Source organism: Monodelphis domestica, chromosome 1 (genome assembly GCF_027887165.1).
Source record: "Monodelphis domestica isolate mMonDom1 chromosome 1, mMonDom1.pri, whole genome shotgun sequence".
NCBI classification, from domain to species: Eukaryota; Metazoa; Chordata; class Mammalia; order Didelphimorphia; family Didelphidae; genus Monodelphis; species Monodelphis domestica.
The window spans coordinates 35,491,069-35,517,073 of NC_077227.1; the positions used below are offsets into that span (position 1 = coordinate 35,491,069).

Here is a 26,005-nt window from a genome sequence, read left to right on the forward strand (position 1 = left end):
AGGAAGGAAGGAAGGAAGGAAGGAAGGAAGGAAGGAAGAAGGAAGGAAGGAAGGAAGGAAGGAAGGAAGGAAGGAAGGAAGGAAGGAAGGAAGGAAGGAAGGAAGGAAGGAAGGAAGGAAGGAAGGAAGGAAGGAAGGAAGGAAGGAAGGAAGGAAGGAAGGAAGGAAGGAAGGAAGGAAGGAAGGAAGGAAAGAAAGGAGGGAGGAACTGCCCTGTGAGTGGCAGTTGGCAGGGCTGATTATCCCTTTCCCTGAAGGAAATGCTTCCCAGGGTGTCAGCTGTTAGGGCTGCCCTGTATGAGCGGGGCTTGAGTCAGATCTTGGGCTGAAAGGTCTCCTTCTCTTTCTGCTTCAAAACCGGAGTCAGGCCCCAGATCAGCACAAGACAGGAGGTGTGAAGGAGGCGGGGAGGAAGAGCCAGCCCTCGTGCCAGCCCCCTCTGTTTCCCAGTGAGATTCCCCAGGCAGGTAGGCGGGGGAGCGGGAATGGGGGGGGGGGGGCAGGCGGCTGGGCATCCAAAGGCCCGGGGCTTCCTCCAACCTCCTCCTCTGCCTAGGGACTGAGTGTTAGACTTGGCAGAGACATGTCTGTCCCCCACTAGTCTGGCTTCACCTCCGCTCTTTCCTCGCTTCTCCCCTCCTCTCCCCCTCACCTCTTATCTCCTCATCCGCTCCATTCCCCCTCTCCCTCCCCTCCCTTTTTCTCTCCCCCTCCCCAACCCTCCTCCTTTCTCTAACCCTTTCCCCCTGCTCCCTTCTCTTTCCTCCTTTCCAAATCCAAAGGGTTTTCCTCCTCCTCTTCCTCCTTCGCCGCCCCCCTCCCGCTTTCACTCCGGCGCCGGGGGCTGCGGGGACTTCTAGAGAATCGCCTGGAGAGGGCCGGGCGGGGCGGGGCTGGGCGGGGCGCGCAGGGCAGCGGGCTCTGGGGGAGGCTGCGGGAGCTGAGCGCTGCCGGGAGGACTGCAGGTGCGGAAGAACGGACTGACAGACCGACTGAGGCCATGGCCGCGGGCGGCGTGGGACTAGGCAGCCTCCTGGCGGGTCTGGCCTTCCTGTTCACAGGTGGGTGAGTCTCGGGCCCCGGGGCGGTTCCCCTGCTCCCTCACCCCGCACTCCTGGGACTAAGAAAAGGGCTGGAGGGGCCCAATCCTCGCCTCCCGAAAAGAAGGCAGGACTTTTAGTTAGGTGGGGGGACCTGGAAGGCTACGATCCGTTAGAGCTCTAGCCGGCTCCCAGTGCTGGGGTTTCGTAGAGACGTCGAGCTTTCGTGGGAAGCCCAGAAGCCCGAGGCGTCTTGGAACCACTACCTGGCCGCCTCAGTGTCGTGTAATGGGACAGCTCCTATTCACCCCAGGAGAGCTCCTATCCGCCCAGACAGCCCGCTCTGATCCCGAGACTGCAGAATCCCTCCCCAGGATTTGCATCCGCCCCTCCATTGATCCCTCGCCCTCCTAGTGCCCAGTTGGGCACCTAAGGGGGTTAAAGGACTCCTCTGCATCGGGACCCCCCCTTCCAGTGCTTGATGAGCCATGCCTGGAGGTCTGCGCCCCCTCCCAGTCCCCTCTCGTGTGGAGCCCACCTCCAAAATGTCCTGACAGCCGGGAGGAGGCTTTTCCTGGTCCTCGCCATCCTCTCCCAGCAGTCAGTGCTCTTCCCTCTGAAACTGCCTTCTGCTATGTCTTGTAGGTAGAGAGTTGTGGCATGTTGTTTTGCCCATTAGAATAGGAGACCCTTGATGGCGAGGACCAGGGTTTTGCCTTTATATTCCCAGTGCTTAGCCTGGAATATGGTCGATGTTTAATGGTGTTTATTGACTGACTTTGTGTCCCAACAGTCCCCCAAAGAACCCGAGTTTCTCTGCTAAATTGAGATGCTAAATACTAGGTCAGAGAGACACTTAGTTCAAATGCTTCTTCTCCCTCTTGCTCCTTTAGTCACTGCTGGAAGATGATCAGCTCTCCTTCCCAACCTGTTTGCATCCTCTACTCTGACCTTTTGTAGGACCAGGACAAGAGGAGAGCATCAGCAAAATCTTGTTGGGGGAATGGGGGGGGGGGAATAGGTACCCCCAGGAGTCTGTCTTGGGCCATCTTTTGTCTCCCTGTTCCCTCCCTAAATGACCTCATTCTCTCTCTTGGAAACTAACCCTCAAATCAAGATCTTCACCCCCAACCTCTCCCCAGCCTCCAATCCTCTATTTCCAGATGCCCACCCAACATTTCTACCTGAATGCTGTGCTGGTAGCTCAAATTCAACACAAAGTATGGGGACCTAAACTCATCTTCTCTCCAAAACCTTATATTCCCCTCTAATTTCTCATTTCCCTAATTTCTGTTTCTCCATCCTTTCTGTAATGCAGGTTCAAAATATTGGAGTCTGTTTTTGATTCTTTGTCATCCCTCTGCCCTTGACATCCAATATGTTGCCCAGTTCTGTTGAGTCTCCCTCCATGTTATTTCCACTTCCATACCTGCCTATTACCACCTTAGCTCAGGCCCCCATTCCCTCTAGTCTGGACTTTTGTGTCCTCCTAAGTGGTCTCCCTGCATCTGGTTTCTGGTCTCTCCTTACTGCTGCCAAGTAATTTTCCTAATGTAGAAGTCGGACCAAATCATTCATCTGCTCAAAAGTCTTTCATGCCTTCTCATTGTCTAATGGATAAATATAAACTCTTGGTCCTGGCATTGAAAACCCTCACAGCCTGTCTCCCACCTTCCTTTCCATGCCCATCTAACTCTACGTCATTTTCAAGGCTCTATATTGCCCAGCTTGACTATTCTCCATTCTCCGTTCTCTTCTGGTCCTTTCCCTAGCTCTCTGCCTTTTCTCACACTATTCTCCAGGACTGGAATGGACTCCCTTCCTACTATCCTGCCTCCAATTGTCAAAGCTTTCTCCTTCCCTCGCTGGTTTCCTCCATCCTTGAAACTTTCCCTGATATGACATCTTAAAGTTTTATGGAATCCTGAATTGTTGCTAGCTCATCTTTACCATCCCCATAAGCGTCTTGAGAATCAGTCTTGCCAGCCCCAAATTATGGCTGTGCATTGCTATATCTAGACCCTGTTGAGATGCTGGATACTAGGTCAGCACAAGGAGAAGAGAGAGGGAGGGAGTGGAGGATGGAGAGAGACAGAGATAGAGATACAGAGACACAGAGATAGAAACCTACCTGAATGTCACAACTCCCTTAAGTATTGTACAGTAAAAAGCACATTGACTCTGTAATCAGAAGACCTGGAGAGTAGCTAAATAGCTCAGTGGATTGACAGCCAGGTCTAGAGATGGGAGGTCCTGGGTTCAAATCTGGCCTCAGACACTTCCCAGCTGTGTAACTCTGGGCAGTCCCCATTGCCTAGCCCTTACCACTCTTCTGCAATATTGATTCTAAGATGGAAGGTAAGGGTTTTTTTTTTTAAGACCTGGATTCAAATCCTGAATCCATCCCTTCTTTCTGTGTGACTTTAAGGAAACTGTGTAACTTCTCTGGCCTCTTCCTCTGTAAAATGAGAGGGTCAGACTAGACCCCCAAGGTCCAATCAACAATCCTCCATCAATACATATTGAAAATTGTCTATAACATAATCTTTCAGAACTGCCTCTGACTTCAGAAGAGTTAATACTTTGTCTGTGATCATATAGCTAAGAAGTGCTAGCTGCAGGACTGGAATTCAAGTCTTTTTGACTCAGACTCTAGCATTAGTCTACAGTTCATTTTGCCTCTGTTCCTCACAGCTCACATTTAATAAATATTCATTCAATTGAATAGAATGTTGTTGATAAAGATTCTGAAGAGTTTAAGACAGAATTACCATTTTTAGACCTGGGAAAGACAGTAAAGACCATCTAGTCCAACCTCCTCCTTTTACAGATAAGGAAACTGAGGTTTAGGGCAGTTAACAGACTTTCCTGAGTCACACAGAAAATTAGAGGCAAAGTTAAAACTTGAAACCCAAATCACTTGAATTCCAGCTCTATCTCTTTGACCCTTAACCACTAGGATAATGTATGAATGACAGCATTCATTATCATTTTTATTAGGAAATCACTTTATACATTTCCAAGAACCCTTGCCTGTAGTGTCCCTTCCAGCTCTATCTGTAGTTGTTATATAATTCATAAAAGAAAATCATGAATCCCAGTTGTTTGTCTTCCTGGAGGAAAGATAAGTGGGCAAGTAGCCAATGAATGTATTGGAAATGGGCAAAGTACAAGTACATCTTCACGGACTCTCAGAGCTTGCAGAAGGAATAGTGTTGTTCATTTATGTCTGACTTCATATCTGCAGTTTTCTTGGCAAAGATACTAATTTTCCATTTCCTCCTCTTTATCATTTTACAGATGAGGAAATTGAGGCAAACAAGGTTAAATGACTTGTCCAGGGTCACATAGCTAGGAAATATCTGAGTCCAGATTTTAATTGAGGAAGATAAGTCTTCCTGATTCCGGGTTGGGTGCTCTCTCCGCTGTACCACCCAGCTGCCCAGGAAAGAACAGTAGAGACCAGATACAAACCTTGACTAAACAGGAATTCTTTTCCCCTCTTCTCTGAAAGGTGTCCATCCATCCTCTATGGGAAGACCTCCAATGAGGTGGGACCTCACTATCTTCCAAGGCAACCCATTCTACTCTGGAATGCCTCTAATTATTAAGATGTTTCTCCTAATAACAAATTTGTAATTACATCCTTTGCTCCCTGATCTGTCCTCAGGGGCCAAGGAGAAGAATGTTAATTCTTTTTCTGCCTGGCAGTCTTTCAAATACTTGAAGAGAGGATCATTCTCCTCTAAGTCCTTTCCAGAGTAAACATCCCCAGAAATATAAACTGCCTTTTAAATGCTGTGGTTCTCAGTATCTTTGCTATCTAAACACTTCTCTTCGGGTACCTTCCAGATTTTGCTTTTCAAAGTAGTAGCTAGGGGGCAGGGTGGCTCAGTGGATTGAGAACCAGGCTCAGAGATTGGAGGTCCTGGGTTCAAATCTGGCATCAGACTGTGTGACCCTGTGCAAGTCATTTGACCCCCATTGCCTAGCCCTTACCACTCTTCTGACTTAGAACCAATACCCAGTATTGATTCTAAGATGGAGGTAAGGGTTTTAATTTTTTAAAAACGTAGTAGCTAGCCTGGACACAGTATTTCAGGTGCTGTCTGACCAGAGCAGAGCACCTCCTCTGTCATGGACACTCCCTCTCATAAAGCAGATCTTATTCACTTTTTTTGACTGCACTCGTCATGCTGTTGACTCATATTGAGCTTGTGATCCACTAATATTCCCAGATCCTTCTCCTGTAAACCATTGGTTAGTGCTGTCTCCCCTTCTTCAATACTGAAGAGCCGGTGCTCTCCAACCCAAATGGGAAAATGGCAAAAGCCCAGCACTTTCTTCTCCACAGGGACCGAAGGCTTTAATGCAGAGCATCGCCTGTTTGACCGGCTATTTGAGGACTATAACGAGATCATACGGCCTGTGGCCAATGTGTCTGACCCAGTCATCATCCATTTTGAGGTGTCCATGTCCCAGCTGGTCAAAGTGGTGAGTTCTGGGCAATGACTTGAATTCTTTTTTTTTTTTAAACATTATTTTATTTGGTCATTTCCAAACATTATTCATTGGAAACAAAGATCATTTTCTTTTCCTCACCCCCCCCCTCCCACCAGTGACTTGATTTCTAAAAGGGAGGGACAAGGGCAAAGGCTTTCTATGGTCAGTACAAATCCAAGGTTTTTCTTCTTTTATTTTTTTTAATCCTTTGACCAGGATGAAGTCAACCAGATTATGGAAACCAACCTCTGGCTGAAACACGTGAGTGCCCAGTGCGTTGGCGTGTGAACTTTCCTGGGTACTTTCTCCATGCCCAGTGCTGTCCTGGGTGATATTCCAGGGAGGGAGGGAGCCACCCTTAAGGGTCTCGTCTTAACTGAGGAGAAATGATAAGACATTTGGGGAAAGAAAGGGGAAAATATGGGTTATTGAGCCAAAATAGTCCTTGACTTCAGGGAGCTCACAGTCTGATGGGAGAAACAACACACCAACAACTTCTGCCAAGATGCAGAGAGGATACATTGGGCATAATCAGTAGAAGAGATGAATGCAGGGGGATTGGTTCTGCTTGAATACATCCAGAGAGAATGGACCATTCCACACTGGGACTGCTCTCATTGTTAGGAAGCTCTTCCTTAGGTCTAGCCAAAATCCACTTGTCTGGACATTCATCCATTTAGTTAGAGAGTGGAGGAATCAGTGGGGGCTTCCGTCGACCCTCTAGGGCACCAGAAGTTGCCTTCCTTCACCTTAATTCAGCAGTGGCAGAGCCAGGACAGGAGATGACATGATCTAAATGGCTAGGAGAGTTCATGGGCAGTGGATAAGCTTGGACATGTATTTAAAAAACTGTTAACAATTATTTAATGTTCTGAAAGCCTTGTGGAAGTGATACAGGAATGAATAAGACACTGTTCCAGCCTTCTAGGAGATTATAATGGCAGCGGATGACTCAGTAGTTTGTGTTGAAACCCAAGTCTGTCTGAGACAATTTATGAACAGAAAAGATTCCTGTGTGTGGGGACAGCTAAGTAGTTCAGTGGACTGAAAGCCAGACCTGGAGATGGGAGGTTCTGGGTTCTAATCTGGCCTCGGACACTTCTTAGCTGGGTGACCTTGGGCAAGTCACTTAACCCCCATTGCCTAATCCTTATTGCTCTACTGCCTTGGAACCAATAAACAGTATTGATTCTAAGATGGAAGGTGATTCCTCTGTGAAGAGAGGTCCAGTTGGACAGCTCCCTTGCTAACTGGAATTCTCTTGGACCCTAGCATTTCCCACTTATATAATCCAGTGTTCACACAGTGCCTAGCACACAGCTGGCATTTAAGAAGACCTTGTTGGCTTGTTGGCTTGATTTGACAAATCTTAAAACAAAAATGAAAATTCTCCAGCCGAGTCAAACTGAGGCACGTAGTTTAAGCTCAGGACTTTCTGCGTTCTGGTAATATCAGTGCACTCTGCAAGAATATATTTTCTTGAAGCCAGTTGCTTCCTCTTGCCTGCACTTTCAACAGGGTCCGAGTTTTACAAAGAGTGATTTCTCTTCATTGAACTTAAAAAAGACATTTCCATTCTTAGTCATCACGAACAAGAACAAGTCTCTTCGTTTTCAAGATGGGAGTCCCTCCCTGTAATCCATGTATTTGCTTCCCTTCATGGAAGACAGATTGGGTCTTTGATTCCACTGAGTCCCAAGATGTCATATATGGCATCATCATAATGTTATCTTAATATTTTGCAACCAGATCAGGCTTTAGTACTCTGTGTATCCATATAGCCTGGCCAGAGGGATTATTGTTGTTTTCCAATCATTTCAATTGTGTCTATCTCTTTGTGACCCCATCTGGGGGGTTCTTAGCAGAGATACTGGAGCAGTTTGCCATTGCCTTCTCCAGCTCATTTGATAGATGAGGAAACTGAAGCCAACGGGGTGAAGTGACTTGCCCAGGGTCACACAGCTATATTTGCCATTTCCTTCTCCAGCTCATTTGATAGATGAGGAAACTGAAGCCAACGGGGGGAGTGACTAGTCCAGGGTTACACAGCTAGATTTGCCATTTATTTCTCCAGCTCATTTGATGGATGAGGAAACTTAAGTCATTGGGGTAAAGTGACTTACCCGGGGTCACACAGCTATAGCTGCCTTTTCCTTCTCCAGCTCATTTGATGGATGAGGAAACTGCGGCCAACAGGGTGACGTGACTTGTCCAGGGTCACCTTAAGTGTCTAAGGTAGATCTGAATTCAGATCTTTCTAACTCCAAGCCAGGTGCTCTATCCACCACAGGATATGATTGGTATCCTAAGAGAGCTGCCAGTTGGCATTCTGTAAAGGGAGAGAATATTTCCATTTGGGCAGATCAGGGAAGGCTTCCTGGAAAAAGAGACAATTTGAACTAAGCCTTTGAGAGTATATAGGTGTTCAACAGAGTAGGGGAGAGGGACTTCAGAAAGCCCTTCCAGATGGAGGGGATAGCAAAAGTTGGGAACCAAGATTTTAAATAAGATGATCCAAATGAGAACCCGTGAATTTAGATGCCTTGTTCTTTCTTGCTCAGTTGCTGGGCTTGGAATGCCTTCCCTTCTTTTGTTTGTTAAAAAAAGTCCTCCCTATCGTTCAACACTCCGCACAAAGGCCACCTCCTCCAGGAAGCTTTCCCTGATCTCCCTGCCTTCTTCTCCAGCCATAAGTAGCAATCTGTGCTTCCCTTCTCTAATGTGTATATAACTTAGTCGCTCCTGGAGGACAGGGATTTTGCCTTTTACGTGGGTCATATCTCCCTCAGCACTGAATGCAGTATTCTGTGCACAGCAGGGACGGATAGGAGCAGGACGTCTGATTTCAGGTCTAGGGAACTCCCCGGTGAGGAAACCCCTTCCTCCAATGCAGGGCAGCCCCTTTCCGTCTTGGGCTGCTGCCTAGATCAGGCTCTGCGGTTAAGAGGCTTGTCCACAGTCAGGCTGGTTCAGAGGCAAGTCTTGAATCCTGGGCTTCCCGCTCTCCCCGCTACCCTCCACCGCCCCCTCTAGGCGCACTGTGCCCAGCAGGCATTGGCTGAAGCAGTCCGCCAAGCGGAAATCATTGCGTTCCCGATCTGGGCCGGGTGGGCATTGGGCTAAGGAATCCCTGCGGGTAAATCCCGGTCCTGCCCTCACCGAGCTCTCGTTCTAAAGAGAAGGGGAGCGACGGCCTCTGAAACGCGGGAGCTGCAACCTCTCGGGTAACACGGAGGCTCAAGAACATGGGCTTTTGCCCAGAAACAAGACATTTAGAAAGAACGGTTTAGCGGCAGGGGGTGGACACTCATCTTTCTCTTGGTCAATGCTGACATCTAGCGGTGACATCTTTATTCGCTTCAAGAATACAAATTCTACAATTCTACAGCCATCGGGTTCTGGGGTGCCTTGCTTTACGGAGTAAACGGGATCCCATAAAAACTCATTAGGGGCCGCTGGATAGCTCAGTGAATTGAGAGCCAGGCCCAGAGATGGGAGGTCCTGGGTTCAAATCTGGCTTCAGACACTTCCCAGCTGTGTGACCCTGGACAAGTCACGTAAACCAACCCCCCCCCCCCCCCATTGCCTAGCTCTTACCACTCTTTTGTCTTAGAACCAATACTTAGTACTGATTCTAAGATGGAAGGTAAAGGGTTTTTTAAGTATTATTTGTGACATAAGATGACTTCTTCCAAGTCTGTTGTGTCAGGCAGGACATTCTATGTTCTAAGGATCCATCTAGCCAGGATATTGTCTGTTCTTCACTCTAAGAGCCCTTCCAGGCAGGTCATTCTATGTTCTAAGGATCCTTCCAGCCAGGATATTGTCTGTTCTGCACTCTAAGAGCCCTTCCAGGCAGGACATTCTATGTTCTAAGGATCCTTCCAGCCAGGATATTGTCTGTTCTGCACTCTAAGAGCCCTTCCAGGCAGGACATTCTATGTTCTAAGGATCCTTCCAGCCAGGATATTGTCTGTTCTGCTCTCTAAGAGCCCTTCCAGGCAGGACATTCTATGTTCTAAGGATCCTTCCAGCCAGGATATTGTCTGTTCTGCACTCTAAGAGCCCTTCCAGGCAGGACATTCTATGTTCTAAGGATCCTTCCAGCCAGGATATTGTCTGTTCTGCACTCTAAGAGCCCTTCCAGGCAGGACATTCTATGTTCTAAGGATCCATCTAGCCAGGATATTGTCTGTTCTGCACTCTAAGAGCCCTTCCAGGCAGGACATTCTATGTTCTAAGGATCTTTCCAGCCAGGATATTGTCTGTTCTGCACTCTAAGAGCCCTTCCAGGCAGGACATTCTATGTTCTAAGAGTGCTTTCTGTGTTCTATGATCAGGATTAAGGATCCCACCTTTGGCCGTTTTACCATGAAAGAATAATTAAGGAGATGCTATGGAGACATCTAACAAAGGTGATTGCCAAGCATCAAGAGGGCTTCATTGAGAATAGGACGTGCCAGCCAAATTTCATTTCCTTTTTTGATTGGGTTTCCAATCTGGTTGATGAGGGAAATGCCAATGGTAAAACGTACCCAGATTTTAGAGAAAAGAAAAAACAAACCCTTTGATAAGACGTCAGCTGCCATTGTTGCACAGAGAGGAGGACCAGATAGCAATCCATTTAGGATTCAAAGATGGTCAAATGGCCAGATTGCAGAGTCCTGGTTAATGGCTCAATGGGCAGGAGGTCTCTGGTGGAGTGTCCCAGGAATCTGTGCATGGCTTGTGAGGTCTCACATTTTTGTCCATGCATCTAAGTGGCATGCTCATCAGAGGTGCAAGTCATCTAAAGCTTGGAGCGAAGACCAGCTTGCTTGCTAGACAGCAAAATGAGGATGCAAAAAGGTCTAGAGCATTGGGCTGGATCTGATAAGATGAAACTCAGTAGAGACAAATGTCAGGTCTTACATTTAGGTACAAGAATATCAAATGAGATGGGGGAAGCAGAGTTAGACAAGCAGTTGTTCCCCCCCAAAAAAGATCTGGGGGTTTTAGTGGACTGCAAGCTTAATGTGAGTCAGTGGTGAGATTAGACAACCAAAGCTCCTAGTGCAGTCTTTGTTGTCATTCAACTGTTTATAGTCACGTCTAACTCTTCGTGAACCCATTTGGGGTTTTCTTGGCAGAGATACTAGAGTGGTTTGCCATTTCCTTCTCTAGCTCATTTGACAGATGAGGAAATTGAGGCAAACAGGGTGAAGTAACTTGCCCGAGGTCACATGTCTGAGGCCAGATTTGAATTTATGATGAATCTTCTTGATTCCAAGCCCAGTGCTTTTTCCATTGCACCATTTAGCTCCCCTCTGATAATCTTGCAATCTTGGACTTCATTAAAGGGATGGGTTTCCAGGACATGAGAGCTGTTAACACCATTTTTTCTGCCCTCATCAGACCTCATTTGGAGTAGGTTGTTCATTTCTGGGTGCCATAGTTTGGGAAGGACATTAACAACCTGGGGAGTGTCCAGAAGCAAGCAGCCAGGATGATAAAGAGGCTCAAACAGTGAAAGCAGGGGCTCTTATCCTGGGGGGTCTGCAAGCTTGTTTTTGAAAAAAATGCTTTTATGGGGGCAGTTGGGTAACTCAGTAGATTGAGAGCCAGGTCCAGAGATGGGAAGTGCTAGGTTCAAATCTGGCCTCATGCATTTTCTAGCTGTGTTACCTTGGACAAGTCACTTAACCCCCATTGCCTAGCCCTTACCACTCTTCTGCCTTAGACCCAATACACAGTATTGATTCCAAGACAGAAGGAGGTTTTAAAAAATGCTTTTATAGCTATATTTCACAGGAATTGGTTTCTTTCTCCATCTTACATTTTATGAACTTAAACACATCATTGGGGAAAGAATCCATAGATTTAATCAGATTACCCACAGAGTCGATGGTGACTTAAAAAAAAGAACCCTTGAAGGGTTAAACCCCCATGGGGGATGGTTAGCTCAGGGAAGAGGGGAACTATGGTAGCTGCCATCAAATATTCGATGGCTCTCCTATACTCAGTGGGGCATTCACAATTCCCTCTTCCCAAATAAGAAGACTCCACCAGCTGCCGTATGCAGGAGGGATCAAATTAGTTCTCTTTGGCTGAAGAAGGCAAAAGCTGGCTGGACCAAGGGGTAAACGTTGCAAATTTGGCCTTGATGTGAGGAAAAACTCCTAAGGATGAGTTGTCACAAGGGAGAATGGCCTGCCTTGATGGGTGGAACATTCTCCATCCTTGGAGATCTACAAGATCTCCAGCAGATACCAGCAGATACCAAGATACCAGCAGAAGCTGGATAGCCAGAACGTTAACTTAATGGACACTGAGGTCCCTGCCATCTCCCAAATTCTGTGGTTCCATGAAAGGTACCCAGTGGGACTCTTAATCAAGGGAGCTTTCTCCCATAAGTCCATTTGAGGGGAGCAGAGCCAATGCCACCCCGCCCTAATCTCCTATTTGCTCCAGACAGATCTTTTAGAAGAATAGCTATATATCCAGGAGTCAGGGCTGATTTATCCTCCTTAGACTAAGGCCGGTGACATCATTGTTCACATGTTTTCCCCAAAGGGAGGATGCTGACCAGAAGTGCTGTCAGACAATAAATACTGGGCTGACCTACCAGTGACCCCTGTGCCAGGCTGGGACTCAGCTGTCACTGTACTCTCCTAGGCTTTCCATCCTGGAGGATTTCTCTGCCCTCAGAAGCTTAAAAAATAAAGGGTGCCCTCTGTCAGTCCAATCCCAACAAGCTCAGAGCCTGGGGTCTCTGGGAGGCTGCTTTAGGCCATCGTTCCCTGGAGGTGTCCCAGACTCGGTGGGGCATTCACAGCCCCCTCTTCTCTAATGAGAAGAAATCATCAAAAAGTACTTCGTAAGCAACTTATGTATGCCAGACACTCTGCACAATGCTAAACAATATAAACAAAGAAGAAAAAGAAGGAGGAGGAGGAGGAGGAGGAAGAGGAAGAGGAGGAGGGGGAAGAGAAGAAGGAAAAGAAGAAGAAAGAAGAAGAAGAAGAAGAAGAAGAAGAAGAAGAAGAAGAAGAAGAAGAAGAAGAAGAAGAAGAAGAAGAAGAAGAAGAAGAAGAAGAAGAAGAAGAAGAAGAAGAAGAAGAAGAAGAAGAAGAAGAAGAAGAAGAAGAAGAAGAAGAAGAAGAAGAAGAAGAAGAAGAAGAAGAAGAAGAAGAAGAAGAAAGAAGAAGAAAGGAGGAGGAGGAGGAGGAAAAACAAAAAACAAAAAACAAAAGGGTCCCTTTTCTCAAGGAGCTGACATTTTGAATGGAGAAATAAGAAGAAACAAATAGAAAAGTATGTGCAAAAGCAGTATAAAGAGTATGTAAATATAGGCTAAGTACCAGGTCGTTTGGATCCCAGGCAGCTGGGATGAGGAAAGTCTTCATGAAGAAGATGGTGCTTGAGGTGAGTCTTGAAGGAAAAGAGGGTTTCTGGGAGTTGGAGGTGAGGAAGGAATTCATTCCAAGCTTGGGAGATGCCTGCAAAAACATGGAGGTGGGAAATGGGAGAGAATCTGGTCAAAGACTGCCATAGGGGGATGGTAATTAATTTAATCCCTCCTCCATATGGCAGCTGGTGGGTTCTTCTTATCTGGGAAGAGAGAATTGTGAATGCCCCACTGAGCTTGGGAGAGTCAACAAATATTTGATGGCAGCTACCATAGTTCCCCTCTTCCCTGAGCTAACCATCCCCCATGGGGGTTCCTTTAACCCAAGGATTCTTAACCATTTTTAAAGTGGAGGGAGGGGGCAGCTAGCTCAGTGGATTGAGAGCCAGGGCTAGAAATGGGAAGTCCTGGGTTCAAATCTGGTCTCAAGACACTTCCTAGCTATGTGACCCTGGGCAAGTCACTTAACCCCTATTGCCTAGCCCTTACCACTCTTCTGCCTTGGAACCAATATGTACTATTGATTTTTAAGATGGAAAGTAAGGGTTTTTAAAAAAATAAAATAAAGGGGATGGGGTGGGAAGATAGCTCACATGAAATGTTTAATTGGGAGGGGAAGGGCCAGCATTTCATATGAGCTCAAAGCCAGGAAAGTTGCCATGGGGGAGGAAACTACAAAGAAATTTTTATTGTCATCTCTCCTTTGTCTCAGATTTGGAATGACTACAAGCTGAAGTGGAATCCTGCTGATTATGAAGGGGTCGAGTTCATGCGTGTGCCCTCTCAGAAAATATGGAAGCCTGACATTGTGCTATATAATAAGTAAGGGGTGCTGGGGTATGGATTGAGAGCTGGGGGTGAACCTCAGAGATCATGTAGGGCTACCTCGAATTTTTCAGATAAGGAAACTGAGGCTCAGGTGTTTTGGCAGAAATGAGATTTAAATCCAAGTTCTCTGATTCCATATCCATCATCCCCAGTGAGCCCCAGTAGAAATTTTAGGAATGCCAACAACTCAACCCATCATAGTCATTGAATCAGTCAATGAACAAATCTTTATGAATTGCCTTCTACAAGGTTTGGTATTCCTTTCTTCCATGAAGGACATCCACTATAATGGAGTCAACCAGACCAGAAACCAAATATTGATCTGTTGGAATGAATTTAATAATAATTTTCTCATTTGAGAGTGATGGAATGTGGACTTTTAAGATCTGCAAAATTGAAGGCTCAGTGGATTGAGAGCCAGGTCTAGTGATGGGAGGCTTCAGATACTTTGTTGGGTAACCCTGGGCAAGTCACTTATCCCCACTGCCTAGCTCTTACTGTTCTGCCTTGGAACAAATACACAGTATTGATTGTGAGATGGGAGATGAGGATTTATTGAAAAAAATTTTTTTAATATTTGCAAAGTGCTTGCCCCATACAACAATCATGGGAGATCAGCAGGGTTCAACCCTAACCCTAACCCTTAAAGATGTTGGTATCCTGTGTTTGGACCCATCAATAATCATTCTATTTATACCATGTTCTCTGATTCATAGAACTTCATGGATGAAAGCAGAGTGTGCTGGTACATGTTTAACAGCCAGGGGAGAGCAGGGCCAGAAGGGTAATGCACTCAGGTTGCACTTTTAGATTTAATCTGTATTATTAATGCTTCCCCCATCACCTTCTTAAATCTGGCCAGTCCACAAATGATAAATGAATCCTTGATGTGTAGTAATTGCCAATTTCTGAGATATAAGCGCTCACACCGAAAATTTAACAATCGTCTCTAGCCAACCACCTGGGTTGGAAAGGACCAACGGCCACCTGGTCCAACCCATGACTCCCAAAGAATTTCCCCTTTACTCCATCCCCACATGTGGCCATCTCACCTTCACTTGAAGGTCTTCAATGCTTTAAGAACTTCCAATAGGAATGCTCTAAACCCGATGTCCCCTAGGAATCCTCTCCATTATGATCGTAACTCCTAATTACCCAGAACCCTTGGGCAAAGTATTGCTCTGGATAACTGAGATTTCCCAATAACTCTCAGTTTACCTCTTTGACCAACAAAACATACATTTACTTGAGTTTCTACTATGGGTCAGGCACTATGTTGGGCCCTACAGACAAAAGAATAAAATGAAACAGACCTTGCCCTCAGGGAGCTTACATTCTATTTGAAGGAAGCAAGAACAACACATAGAAAAAGTAAATATAATTCCTTGGATTCTTTTTTTAAAAACTCTTCCCTTTTGTCTCTAGGTCATCTGACAGATAAGGAAACTGAGGCAAATAGGGTGAAGGGACTTGCCCAGTAAATGTCTGAGATCAGATTTGGACTCAAGAAGTCTTCAGTACTCTATCTACTGCCCCACCTCACTGCCCTGTCTGACATAGTATATATATTATAGTATATAATAGACACTTAATCAGGGTTTACCAACTGACTGACTGACTGACCGAGTAGGTATGGAACAATAAGGTGGATATAATTATTTGTGAGTGTTAGCTGTACTTCTTTGTTAGAAGAAAAGGTTCTATTTGTGTGCATAATGGGAATGGGAATGTGCAATGGGAAGTCATTGGAAAGTGAAAGCAATATAGTTTTTAAATCATTCAATAAAATATTTGCTCAAAATTAAAAATAAAAGCCAACTGAGAGGTTGAGCCTATATATCACAATTCCTTCTTGTGCTTCTTTTTGTCCTTATAGCGCAGTTGGGGATTTCCAGGTTGATGACAAGACCAAGGCCCTGTTGAAATACACAGGAGAAGTCACCTGGATCCCTCCCGCCATCTTTAAGAGTTCATGCAAAATTGACGTGACTTACTTCCCATTTGACTACCAAAATTGCACCATGAAGTTTGGCTCCTGGTCCTACGATAAAGCTAAAATTGACTTGGTTATGATCGGCTCCTCTATGAACCTCAAGGACTACTGGGAAAGTGGCGAATGGGCCATCATCAATGCCCCTGGATACAAACATGATATCAAGTACAATTGTTGTGAAGAGATTTACATTGACATCACCTACTCCCTCTACATTAGGCGCCTGCCCTTGTTTTATACCATCAACCTGATCATTCCCTGCCTCCTGATTTCTTTTCTGACCGTGCTGGTGTTCTATCTGCCTTCTGACTGTGGGGAGAAAGTGACCCTCTGTATCTCAGTCCTCTTGTCCTTGACCGTGTTCCTCTTGGTGATCACCGAAACCATCCCCTCCACGTCGCTGGTCATCCCCCTGATCGGAGAGTACCTCCTGTTTACCATGATTTTTGTCACCCTGTCCATCGTCATCACGGTCTTCGTTCTCAACGTACACTACCGCACACCCAAGACTCATACGATGCCCCAGTGGGTGAAAACCATTTTCCTAGACTGGCTGCCCAAAATCATGTTCATGGCCAGGCCCGCGAGCAGCAGCGAAGAGGCTTCCCAGAGGTCCAGGCCCTTCTCTGGCGCCGAGCTCTCCAACCTCAACTGCTTCAGGGGTTCGGAGACAAAATGCTGCAAAGGGGGCTCGGCTTGCCAAGATGGGACGTGTGGCGTCTGCCGCCACCAGAGGCTCAAGCTCTCCAATCTGAGCACCAACCTCCCACGAAGCTCCAGCTCAGAATCCGTGGATGCTCTGCTTTCCTACTCCGTCCTGTCCCCAGAAATGAAAGAGGCCATTGAGAGTGTCAAGTACATTGCGGAAAACATGAAGGCCCAGAATGAAGCCAAGGAGGTAAGAATGGCGGCCTTGGTGGCAGCTTCCCTTCAGGACGATCTGGGAGCCTCCGCGAGGCCAGGGGATGCGTCTTATGGAAATGTTTGCTGTCCTCCCCATCCCCATCCCCATCCCCACTCCTGCCCCAGCTCTGAGAACAATACTCGACACACATGATAGGCATTTCATGTTTGAGTGAATGAATGAAAAGAGCTTTTGTGAAGGGCTTACCAAATAGTACCGAATGCCAAGGTAAAAAAAGAAGATGGCCCCAGATCTCAGTGAGCTCACGTGTTGATTGAGGAAGACAACACACGTAGGTGAACTGAACATCAGCTTAGAGGGGCAAGGGAGAGTCCTAAGGCTGCATCAAAGGGTCAGCCCTATGGATGTGGCCAACTACCATTGGGAAGAGGGAGAATGGGAGCTAGTAAGATGTACAAAGTCCTTCACAAGCATTATCTCATTGGATCCTCACAACAACTCTATGGGGTATGTGTGCTAATTTAGTCCATTTTACAGATAAGGAGACTGAGGCTCAGGATTGTCCAGGAACACTCAGCTGGTAGGTGATGGGATAAGTGGGTTAGAACCCATATATCTTCCATTTCCAGGCCCAGTGGTCTTCCTATCAGACCACGCTGCCTAAGACTATGATAATAACTCTAATGATGAGGAGAAGGCAGAAAAACTCAGTTTTTATTTTGCTTCTCTTTTCTCAAAACAGCCAAAATGGAAATTTAGACCTCAAATAAGTGGTAAGGTAGACAATAGTGACATGGTCCCCCAAGTTCTTGGTGTGTTATTTAGTGGGACCCTCACGACACAGGGAAGCAATTCTACCTTCCCACTCCCCCAAAAAATACATGGCACAACACTAGGAATTCTCTTTATTTGGTTATGGATTGGCCTGATTCCAAAATGGTCTCTGACAAAATTCAGTTGGTCCATCTCCCTTAAGTGACAAGTGGAGGAAGGATTAGATTTGTTTGAATGCCACGTGGGTGACTTATTACCTGTGTGATCCTGGGGGGAAATCACTTCTTCTCTCCAATCCTCATCAGTTCTCACATATGTTATTATTTTCATGATAGAATCTGTCAATAAGCATTTATCAAGAGTCAACTGGGGCAATGAGGTGGCACAGAAGATAGAGCACCAGACTTAGAGTCAGGAGGACCTGGGTTCAAATCTGACCTCTGACACATCTTAGCTGTGTGACCCTGGGCAAGTCACTTAATCCCAAATTGCCTAGCCCTTGCCACTCTTCTGTCTTAACATTGAAACCAAGAAAGATGGCAAGGATTTAAAAAAAAGAAAGTGTACTATGTAGCAGACACTATGACAGGCACTGAAGGCATAAGGAAAGACAAAATTGCCATCATTTCCTTCAGAGAGGTTACATTTTAATGGTGACTAAGATACCTCAATAACTGTTTTCCTAGAAGATATATGAAGAGTAGACAGAAGGCATTAGCAGCCTGTGGGGGACTGGGAAAAGCCTCTTGGAGTAGATGATGTTGGAGATGAATCTTGAAGGCAGCCAGGGAATCCAGGAGGCAAGGAGAGAGGGAGAAAAGTCCAGCTGTGGGGAGCAGCCTATACAAGGTCATGGCGGTGAAGATGGAGGGTTCTGTGCAAGGAATGGAAGATTGGATGGTGTTGCTCGATGGTAGAGTGGAGGAAGAGGAATTGTGTGTGAGGACTGCAAAGGTAGGAAGGGGGTAGGATCTTCTGGAGGTAATGAAGTGCCATCTAAGCTCCCAGGACGGGAGAGAGAGGGCAGAATATGGAAGATCCTTTCAAACTAATTTCACATCTGGCTTCTCCACTCATTTTAGCCTCAGGTTGCCCAAAGCATTCTGGCTAATCTTACAAGATGTTTTTGCCTTCCAAATTAATTAGTTCAGCCTTAGGATGCTTAATAACAAAGAACTGATTACTAGACTAAACCATGTTCCTCTGCTCATAATGGATGTTTGTACAAAATGTCTCCTGCATGTTCTTTGTTTGGGTGGGAAAGCCACAGAGAAATCTGTTAGACCTGAGGAGATGAGAGCCCAATGAGGACGATCTGTTTTTCTGAACTGCTAGCCACCAGCACGACTAAATTAGGAGGTTCTTTGTTCCACCAAACCAACCCCACTAAGTTAGCCAATTTACGGAGTCATAGACGTTAGGGCTGATGCCCTAAAGAGAACTCCCTCTACCAAGGCCACTGGGCCCCTTGGCTGCAGTTTCTAGCCTTAGAGAGTTCCCTAGAGGCCTGAGGGGTCTCAAGGGTCCACCCAGTCAATATGGGTCAAAGGCGGCACTTGAATCCAGAACTTGCTGGTTTCACACCAACTCTCTAACCATCACCCCACTCTGTCTTTCATAGAATATATTTTAAAAGTGCCTGGCAGATCGAATTGAGGGAACCCCAGCTAGTGACAATGCTTTACATTCTGCCTTTTCAAACCTGAATCGAGGGGAATTATGTTCCATACTAGCAGAAGAGATTCCTGGTACTCTCTGCAGAGGAGGGATAGCCCTAGGGCAGAAGAGCTTTGAAGAGTACCAATGGAACTCACCCACGTGCACAAGGAGCTCCCGTTAGTCAAATGTTTGATAGTCACAGAAAGATGGCACCACCATATGGGACTGGCAAAATGTTTACCCCATTTTACAGATGAGGAAATGAACCTAGAGATGTTGGCGGTGTCCATTGTTCTAGAGACAGTATAGCGTGATGGCTGGAACATTGGACTCTGGACTCAAATCCCATCTCCGATCTGTGTGAGCAGTGGGAAGGCTCATACCTCTGGTACCCAGCCAGCTACCTTACAGGGCCATTGAAAGGCTCAAATAAGGTCATGGATGAAAGAGCTCTTAGGTGAGGGCCAATCATTCTTCCTACTCATTGGTCAAGGTCTAGGACATCTATACACAGACACAGGTCAATGCCACCCTACCTTTTCCTCTAGAATCCTATAGAATCATGGCTCTCCTTCCACCTACTGGCTGTTCCCTCTCACAGAATGAAAACTTAGAAATAGAAGCCCCCCTATAAAAAGTCCATCACCCCCTTGCTTCATGGGGGAGGAAACTGAGCTCGAGGCTGTTAACTGGTTTGCCCCAGATCACACAGCTCAGGAGGGGCACAGCTGGGATTCAAACCCAAGTTCCTTAACTCCTCATCCAAGGTTCTTTCAACACTACCAGCTGGTTTCCAGAGTTTTCTGTAGAGGGTTATTTGCCAGGCTTGGGGCTTAAAAAGTTACTTCCAAATTTATGGGTGGAATTCCCTGACACCCATCTTGTCTGCAGTCCTATTGTTAGAAACAATTTACTTTTCCTTTTGATCAAATTAGCTAATGGTTTGTCTGTTTTATTGGTTCTTATTAGAAGCCGCTGGTAGAGAAATGGATTGAGTCAGGAAGATCCTGGGTTCAAATCTGCCCTCAGATACTTACTAGCTATGAGGCCCCTAACAAGCCACTTAATCGCAGTTTGCCTCAAGTGTAAAATGGGGATAATATATAGAGCACTCCCTTCTCAGGGTTGTTTGTAAGAATCAAATGAAATAATAGGTCTAAAAACTACTTTGCACAATAGTAGGTGCTCTGTAAATAAATATTCCTTCTCTTCCTTCCCTTTTCAAAACGTCAACTCCCAATTTCATTAATTTAGTGGTTTTTCGTTTTTTCATTTTGATTCTCTTTTCCTTTTCAGAATGTCTATGTGGGTGTGTCTGTAGTTTTTCCATTTGTTGCTTTTCTAAGGGTTTTTTCTCAAGTGTTATGCCCAAATTCCTTGACCTCCTTTCTCTCTTTTGTATTTAGAGATATAAAGTTTCCCCTGCTATTTTTGGTCTGTCCTCATATTCCTTAAATTAGATTATCTGGTTAGGGTATTCCTGGTGACTTCAGTGGGAGATCTCTGCTTGTTAGAATTCTGAGGGGTTTGGGAAGAGGGGAGGGATGATGGGAATAAAGCTATTTAAAGACAAAAAAAAATAGTCCCTGCTCTTAAGGTGATTGCTTCCTACCGGCATAATACAATCTAAATATATAGGTAGGAGGTATGGCTTAGAGCCATGGTGTCAAATTCAGATTGTTGTTCAGATGTTGTTCAATCACATCCAACTCTTCATGACTCCATTTGAGGTTTTCTTGACAAAGATCCTGGGGTGGTTTACCGTTTCCTTCTCCAAGTCACTTTACAGGTGAGGAAACTGAGGCACACGTTGTTAAATGACTTTCCCAGGGTCACAGAGCTAGGAAATGTCTGAGGTCAGATTTGAACTCAGGAAGATGAGTCTCCCAAACTTCAGGCCCATCACTTTTTCCACTGTGCCACCTAGCTGCCCCAGAAATTCAAACAGAAATGCAGAAAATGACAAAATTAATATTAGCTATGTTATTTTCTATTTTTATTTATTTTAAACATTTTCTGATTGCATTTTAAGTGGTTCTGACAATATGCAGGAGTTTTGCAGACAATGAGCCTTGAGTTTTTGATTTGGAGAATTCTGGACTAGGAAACTCACACCTAGACGGATCAGCAATTTGGTTTTAGATGGTGGCCTGAGCCAATGAGAGGTTAAGTGACTTACCCAGAGTCATACCACCAGGATGGATCCATTGAAGCTGGCTCTCTATCCTCAATAGCTTGTGGCCTCACCAAAATACAAGCTCCATACACAGCCATGGCAGAGAGCACTAACCTGGGGGAGTCAGGATTTGGATCCCAGGTTCTGGCTATAAATCCTCCATCATTTAAAATCATAACATCCAAAATAGCTTTGAGATGACAACTTTAGTCTTTTCTTTTTTTTTTCAACCCTTATCTTCCATCTTAGAGTCAATACTGTGTCTTGGTTCCAAGGCAGAAGAGTGGGAAGGGCTAGGCAATTGGGGGTTAAGTGACTTGCCCAGGGTCACATAGCTAGGGAGCATCTGAATCCAGATTTGAATCCGGGACCTCCTGTCTCCAGACCAGGCTATCTATTCACTGAGCCACCCAGCTGCTCCCAGCCCTTTCTATAAATTATCTTGCGGCTACTAAAGCAGATAATTGGGTCTTTAAAGCTACTGAGCCTGTGGCCCAGAGAGAGCAAAAGAACTTGTTTTGGGAAGACTGGAAGGCTTGTCTCTCTTTCATTGTAAGACTAATTGAATCCCTCAATTGCATGTTCTTGCTGCGGAGATGTGATTACTTCTCTAAATTCAATTGTTTCACAGATTTTAGTCTTTTCCATTCTGTGTCTTTTCCTTCTGCCTTGTCTGAGAGGGTAATTGATGTACCGTTCATTGACTTCCTCCTCTAATTTCAAGGCCTGAGTCAACGCTGGACTGAGCCTAATTAGTCGAGCTCTCCCCAGGCTTCTATTTTACTCTCATTATTGACTATTTATGGCCCCTCTGGCAGTCTGTATCTGGGCAAAATGGCCCTGACTTTTCCTACACCTGCCATCTCTTGGAATTGGAAGATGCCACTGCTGATGGGAAAACCGTGGGGGCAGGAAGGGGGCGACCTGGCCTTTAGGATGTCCTTGGTCTAGTCCTGCCATTTAGGGATGAAGTTGTCAGCCTGTTCCCAGTTTTTTCTCGTTGTTGTTCAGTAGTATCTAACTTTTAGTGACCCCATTGGGGGTTCATTCCTTGGCTAAGATACTGGAATAGTTGGCCATTTCCTTGTCCAGCTCATTTTACAGATGAGAAGACTGAGGCCAACAGGGTGAAGTGACTTGCCCAGGGTCACACAGGTAGAAAGTGTCTGAGGCCAAATTTGAACTCAGGAAGATGAGTTTTCTTGACTCCAAGCCCAGTGCTCTATCCACTGCACCACTGCAAGTTAGACTACTTTCTCCTTAAAAGGCATTGCGACTCCCTTGGAGATCTGGTTGGCTCAGGAGACTAACAGCTTAGACCAGTGGCATCACTTCCTCATCACCTGATACCAAAGCAACCAGGAGGGGACTTGGCTGGGTACCACAGGAAAGGGAACTCCTCAGTTGAGTCAGCTTGGGTTGCCTTTAATGCCTTTCCCTGTAAACCTCTTTTTTCTTAATGATTCGGTGACCTATTGAGGGTCACATTTTGTAGTAGAGAGCTGGACAAAGAATCAGGAAGAGCTCGGTTCAAATCCATTCTTAAGTACTAACTGTATGCTCCTGTGCAAGTCACCTAACCTGTATCTGCCTCAGTTTCCTCACTTGTAAAATGGGGACAATAAAAATAGTATCTACCTTCTAGGGCTGTTATGAAGACTGAATGACATCTGTGAAGCAAACCTTAAATGGCTATAGGAATGCTAACTATTATTATGTCAAATCTAAATGAGGACTTGGCCCAAAATGGTACTAAAGTGCTATGTGAGACCCAAAAGGGAAAAAGTCACCACTGGTTGGAAGAAGGAAGAAGAAATCCAGGAAGGCTCACAGGAGGAAGGGGACTTTTTGCATCTTAAGTTTTGACTCTAAACTGAATTTCTTTGGGTCTTTGTGTGTTTTTCAGATTCAAGATGACTGGAAATATGTTGCTATGGTCATCGATCGCATTTTCCTGTGGGTTTTCATTCTGGTTTGTATTTTAGGAACAGCAGGGCTGTTCTTGCAACCTTTGATGACTGGAGATGAAATATAGGCACAGGATGACATCTGTCAAGAAAGCTACTCTGAAACTCCCCAACAGAGCTTGCCCTGCTGTGGTCCTATTGTTCAAGAGCCCACTCTGTCCTCCATCTTTCTTTAAGGAATGCACGTCTCCCTGGGTACCACTGCAGTCCACGCACTTCCTTTGTTACTGATGTAGTCAACTTTGTTCCTTAACTTAACTCACCCAACACTTTCTGCTAAGAAAAACACTCAGGCTCAGGGATGCACCAAGCAACAAGTGAATGGATGGATGACCACATTTGTCCCTTATAATGGTGTGGATAGCCAAAGTTTGTGAGTGATGCCATAGGAGGATGCTAGCCAATAAAAATGGGAAAGCCGCTTTCTTCTCTGTGGTAACCATGGATATTCAGCATCATTCAGTTCCGCAAACTTTCATTGAGTGTCAGACGTTTAGGATCCAAGGATGAAGATTCAGTTCCCTTCTCTTTTGGTAAGGGGCCATGTAAGCAATGGATTAGAGAGAGATACCTGGAAGGGTCCTAGGTAATCACTGAAATCTCCTTGGAATTCAATCCTCTTGTTTTACAGATGGGGAAACTAAGGCCCCCAAAGATTAAACAACTCACCCAAGGTAACACAGCCCATCCAGAATTTGAACAGAGGTCTTTTGTCTCCAAATCCATTGTGATAGGAACAGAAGAGATCTAGACTGACAGAAGAAATTTGTGAAGGGGAAGTTCACTGTCTCTTGGCAGTAGGAGGAGAAAGCCAGGGAAGGCTTCATGGAGGAGATAAAGGAGCATCTTTGGGATACTTTAATGATTAAGAGAGAATAGCTAAAGAGGAAACCCTGAGAGAGTTTGGAGGCATTTGGAGAGAATCAGGCTTGTGATTTCTTTTGTATAGCTAGACAGCAGGGTAGCAAAGTGTAAGAAGACAGGATTTGGAGTCAAGAAGACCTGGGTTCAAATTTGAAATCAAACACATGCTAGCTGTGTGACCCTAGGCAAGTCACTTAACCTCTGCCTCAGTTTCCTCATCTATAAAATGGGGATGATAAAGTACCTACTTCCAGAATTATTGTGAGGATCAAATGAGATCACTTGTACAGGGCTTTGCAAAACTTATAGCACTGTATAATTATATGATAATAATAGCAATTATTTTGATTAAGAACTTCTGGTGAGGGGGCAGCTAGGTGGTTCAGGCATTTGAAAGCCAGACATAGAGATGGAAGATCCTAGGTTCAAATCTGACCTGACACTTCCTAGTTATTTGACCTTGGACAAGTCACTTAACCCCCTTATAAGGTCTCCTGCCTTGGAACCAGTACACAGTATTGATTCTAAGATGGAAGATAAGGGTTTTAGAAAAGAAAAAAAATTTCTGGTGAGGAAACTTTTCTGCCTAAAGAGAGAAGACCTGCTTGCCAATATTTATTCCAGTAACTTACAGTCTTATAAAAGTTTATTTCTTCTTTTACAGATTTTTGTCATTTCTCCTTCCCACTGCCCTCTTGCCATTAAATAATAAACAAACAAAACAAATTTCCCTGAAGCACCAAGGTTGAATGACTTGTCCGGGGTCACCTAGGTGGTATCAGAAGCTGTCCAGAGACCAGGGAGGTTACCTGGGAAAAGGGTTCAACCTAGTCAAAGGATATGAGTTCAGGTCTTGCCACTTCTATCATTTTCCTCTGTAAAGTAGGGGATTTTGATAAGATGACCTCTGTGGTCTTTCAGCTCTGATTTAAAATAGAGGAAACATTTGGTGGGATAAGAAATGAGTACAGATCCCCTTACTATTCACTGTTATCAACCAGGTAGCCAATGCAACAACATATTCCAGCCCTTAGGTCTACAAACACAAAGTATGAACCCATGCCTGCCCTCAGAGAGCCTACATTTTATGTGGGAGCCTTCTAAGTGAGAACTGTTGTATATGGAAATTCCCATCCATGAATCAGATCAAATTGGGGGCAATTATTCAGTTCCCCAAGAGATCTAATCAATTCACCAAGCATTGACTGAGCACCTCATGTGTGCACTTGGAAAAGGTTTCATCTTAGAATTCTTTTCTGTAAATGACTTATAAGCTTATTTAGAAAAAGATTTTCTCCACAGACACTCCATCCACCCAAGAAGTTTCAGGAATTTCCCTTTTGTCAAGAGTGGGGTTAGACAGTGCTTTCCTTACACAAACCCTTTCCTATCAAAAATTAAAAAGTTCTTAATTGCCTTTAGGCTAAACCGTTCTCGGAGGACAGGGGTTCTTGATCTGAGCCAGGTGGAGACACTTCAGAGGATCCTCAAACTAGGATGGGGGAAAAAAAGTTACATCTTTATTTTTGCTTACCTCACATTGAAATGTAGCAATTCCTTCTATTACTTAAAAGCAGGGTTCTTGGAAGTAGTCCATAGGCTTCACTAGATTGCCTCAGGGATCCATGACACTCATGGCCCCAAAAAAGGTCAAGAACCCCTACAGTAGGGAGAGCTTTATGGCTTCCCATCATACCCAGAACTGTCAAATCTATCAGGATTCACTGACCTCTAGAGAAGTCGCTTCACATCAGGAGAAAATGCCATCTAGTATTTTTATCAAAAGGTGAGCCTGGCCCTGTTGGAAATCCTCCTAGACCTCCATGTTGACTCTAAAGAGAGCACTAATGGTCCAGAAAGATCAGAGGAATCTTCTCTTTCAATTCAGCATAAAAGTCTGTTTTCTTGTGCACAAATAAAACATGCAGAACTACAGAAAAGAGATGTCT

At 45.2% G+C, this 26,005-nt stretch overlaps 1 protein-coding gene across 2 annotated transcripts; it reads left to right on the plus strand.

The window, feature by feature from the left end:
* Window positions 1-365: 365 nt before the first annotated feature.
* CHRNA3 (cholinergic receptor nicotinic alpha 3 subunit) lies at window positions 366-25,996 on the plus strand. Of its 2 annotated transcripts, none has more exons than XM_056797051.1 (6): window positions 366-467; window positions 5,395-5,534; window positions 5,760-5,804; window positions 13,643-13,752; window positions 15,635-16,649; window positions 23,132-25,996. In XM_056797051.1, the coding sequence occupies exons 2-6, from the start codon at window positions 5,514-5,516 to the stop codon at window positions 23,258-23,260; spliced, it is 1,320 nt and encodes a 439-aa protein (XP_056653029.1). In that variant the 5' UTR covers window positions 366-467; window positions 5,395-5,513; the 3' UTR covers window positions 23,261-25,996. The 2 variants fall into 2 exon arrangements, with proteins under 2 accessions (XP_056653029.1, XP_007478065.1); XM_007478003.3 differs by lacking the exon at window positions 366-467 and adding an exon at window positions 916-1,061.
* The last annotated feature ends 9 nt before the right edge of the window (window positions 25,997-26,005 follow it).